Source organism: Trichechus manatus, unplaced genomic scaffold (assembly GCF_000243295.1).
Source record: "Trichechus manatus latirostris isolate Lorelei unplaced genomic scaffold, TriManLat1.0 scaffold00013, whole genome shotgun sequence".
Classification (NCBI taxonomy): Eukaryota; Metazoa; Chordata; class Mammalia; order Sirenia; family Trichechidae; genus Trichechus; species Trichechus manatus.
Window position 1 is genome coordinate 10,077,202 of NW_004443949.1, and position 2,858 is coordinate 10,080,059.

The following is a 2,858-nucleotide window of genomic DNA, read 5'->3' on the forward strand; positions in this document are numbered from 1 at the left end:
AGTTATTTTGACTAATCAATTATGGATCATATAGCTCTGTAATTTTAATGATTTGTCCACATCTATGGTGATCCTTTCAAGATCACAACACTTTTGTTAATTCAAATGTCCAGAATGCATACAAACACATCCTTTAAAAAGAAAGGGAAGAAATGGGGATGGGGGGGAGAAAACAAACTTTTCTGTTCAAGTTTGGGTGTGCTAATCTCTCCAAAGAAGCCATTTAGACCCACCCATGGCTTAAAGGGGGAGAGGGGAGGGGCAAAGGGAGCAAAAGAGCAAGAGGAGAATCTATGGGCTGCCATCTCCCACTATTCTTAGCACTTCCAAACACTACAAAAATGATTGGGACCTTTAACAAGTCACCCGCGCAGCAAATTGCCCTCCATAACGCCCTTCTCTCTTTCTCCCCGACACGCAAGTAGAGAAAGCGATGTGCCCAGTTTACACAAATGTTTACCACGTGTAAAATTAAAAGGAAATTGCACACCCTTTCAGTATCTTCCGCCGAAGCTGAGAATCCCGTGCCAAGGCACTTCACCCTAAACGCTGAAACAACACAATTAATCAAATGTGTTCACCGTGTGTGTCTGCTTGCTTGTTTGTTCGAAATGCAAAAGCTCCAAAGGAGTTCCTCTGGTTTTAGAACTGGCTAAATGTGGTCTGTTTTTCCAGCACTTCGAGGTAGTCCGGCTCAACGTTTAGTTTTGCTTTTAACTCCAGATACTCGTTCCGGTTGGGTTCTACAAAGACAGCACTGGGGGGACTGTAGAGCACCGGTTCCCGCAGCCTGCTGTCCCCAGCCCCCGGGTGCAAATACTGATGGGGGCGCCTCAAGTCATAGTTGGGGGAGAAAGTGTAAGCAGCTGGGCTGCACGGGAATTTGGGATATTCCGGGAGGCTATTGCCGGCGGGGGTGGTGGAGCAGTGTTTGTCTGGTTCTAAAATGCCCCTGTAAAAGCGGTCGGCGTCCTGCACCGGCGACAGTAGGTCCTCCCGGGGTTCGATGGTGCTGACGCTGTAGGCGGGGCTCCGCAAGGGGTGGCTTTCCCGCCTCTCCTCCTCTCCCGGCTGCGGCTGCAGCTGCAGCTGCGGTGGGGGTTGCTGCTGGGGCTGCTGCGGCTGCTGTTGCTGCGGTGGCGGTTGCTGCTGCAGGTGGTGGTTGCTACTGTAGGTGACCTTGAGCTCCTGCAGGTCTTTGTAATCCTCCACAGAGTTGCCTTCTCGGGAGCGGTAGATGGGGTTTTTGCACATGTGGCCCAACGGATGGGGGATGTACTCGTACACGTGGCCCGCGGGTGTCTTCACCTTGGGCAGCGCGGGCCCCCGATGGTGCACGTGCGCGTGCGGGTGGCTGCCCGCGCCGCCGCTGCCGCTGTACACACTGTACTGCATGTTGAAGGAGCTCACGTCGGAGTTGTTGGTGCTGGTGTGGTCGCTCTGGTTCTTTTTCCTGCGCTTCATGACCAGCACGAATAGCCCGGCGGCCACAAAGACGGACATGATGAATACCAGCAGCAGGCTGAGGATCAACACGGACAGGGGCACCGACGACGCACCTCCGCCTGCGCCCAAGCCCGCAGGGCCCCCGGTGCTGTTTAACCGGACGGCGGTGGTCACCGCGCTGGTCTTCGAGGGGACCTGGATGGAGGAGGGCGTGGGCGTGGAAACCACGACATCCGAGTAGTCTGGACACAGCAGCTCCGACTTAATGGAGCGCATGTCGGTTTCGGCGAACTTTTTGGGCGACTTGCAGATCACCTCATCCACCAGGACTCCCACCTTGAGCTGCTCTACCCACAGCTTCATGCCCACCACGTCGCAGGTACAATCCCAAGGGTTGTCGTGCAAGTCGATTTGGATGAGCGACTTCAGCTGGTCCAGAATTCCACTTACTGGCAAGGAGGTGAAGTGGTTACTTCTCAGGTTCAGCCTGAGGAGGGTCAGGCCGGAGAAGACGCCTGAGGGCATGGCCTGCAGGAGGTTGTTATTTAGGAATAGCAGCTGGAGGTTCGGGACCGGGTCAAAAGTCCCAGACTGAATCTCGCGTATGAGATTGTACTGGAGGAAGAGATACTGCAGGCTCTGCAGACCGTAGAACAGCTCCGGGCTCAGCCTCTCGATCCTGTTGCCATTCAGGTACAGACGCCTCAAGTTGCTAAGATCACCAAAGGCGCGGTCCTGGATCATGGAGATGCGGTTGTTGCCCAGGTGCAAGAGGTCCAGCCCCGTGGCCTCCAGGAAGTCGGTCCTGCGCACTGCGGCGATGTAGTTCTCTGTCAGATACATTTTCTTGGGGTTGTAGGGCTTGGGCTGCAGCTCAGCGATGCTCTCGATCTTTCGCTCCTGGCAGTTGACGTTGAGGCCCAGATCAGAGATCTGCAGGTTGCAAGTGCACGCGGTGGGACACTCCAAAGGCACCGGGGATTTGGTCTGGTAGGCAATGCTGGGGCCATAATTGCTGTAGCCCAAGTCCTTGGAGGGCTGCCGAGAGGTGGGGCGCACCCTGGGCTTGTTGGGTTGGCGGGTTCCCTTAGGGGGCTTCAAGGGGGGTTTGTAAACAGCAGAGGAAGAAGTGGCCACGGAATTCACCGAAGCAGGGGTGGTGTGTAAATACCCCGTGGTGCTCAAAGGCGTCTGCGGCCTCATCTCATAGTCCGAAATGAGTTTCCTTGGGCAAAGTTCCTGTTTGGACACCTCGTCCAAGTCCCGGCCGTGTAAGCGGAAGGGGGTCTCGCAAACCACATCTCCCACTAAGGCCGAGTAAGAGATGCTGTCCAACCAATCTTTGAGAGAAATCAGCTCACAGGAGCAATTCCAGGGGTTTTCCTCTAACTGTAACTCCACAACTTTATCCA

General features: G+C 55.0%; 1 protein-coding gene across 1 annotated transcript in view; it reads right to left on the bottom strand.

The window, feature by feature from the left end:
* Positions 1-588: 588 nt before the first annotated feature.
* SLITRK5 (SLIT and NTRK like family member 5) overlaps positions 589-2,858 on the bottom strand; it is a 4,855-nt gene continuing 2,585 nt past the window's right edge. Inside the window, 1 exon segment of the mRNA XM_012554155.2 lies at positions 589-2,713. Coding sequence (XP_012409609.2) covers positions 643-2,713 — 2,071 coding nt within the window. The 3' untranslated portion in view covers positions 589-642.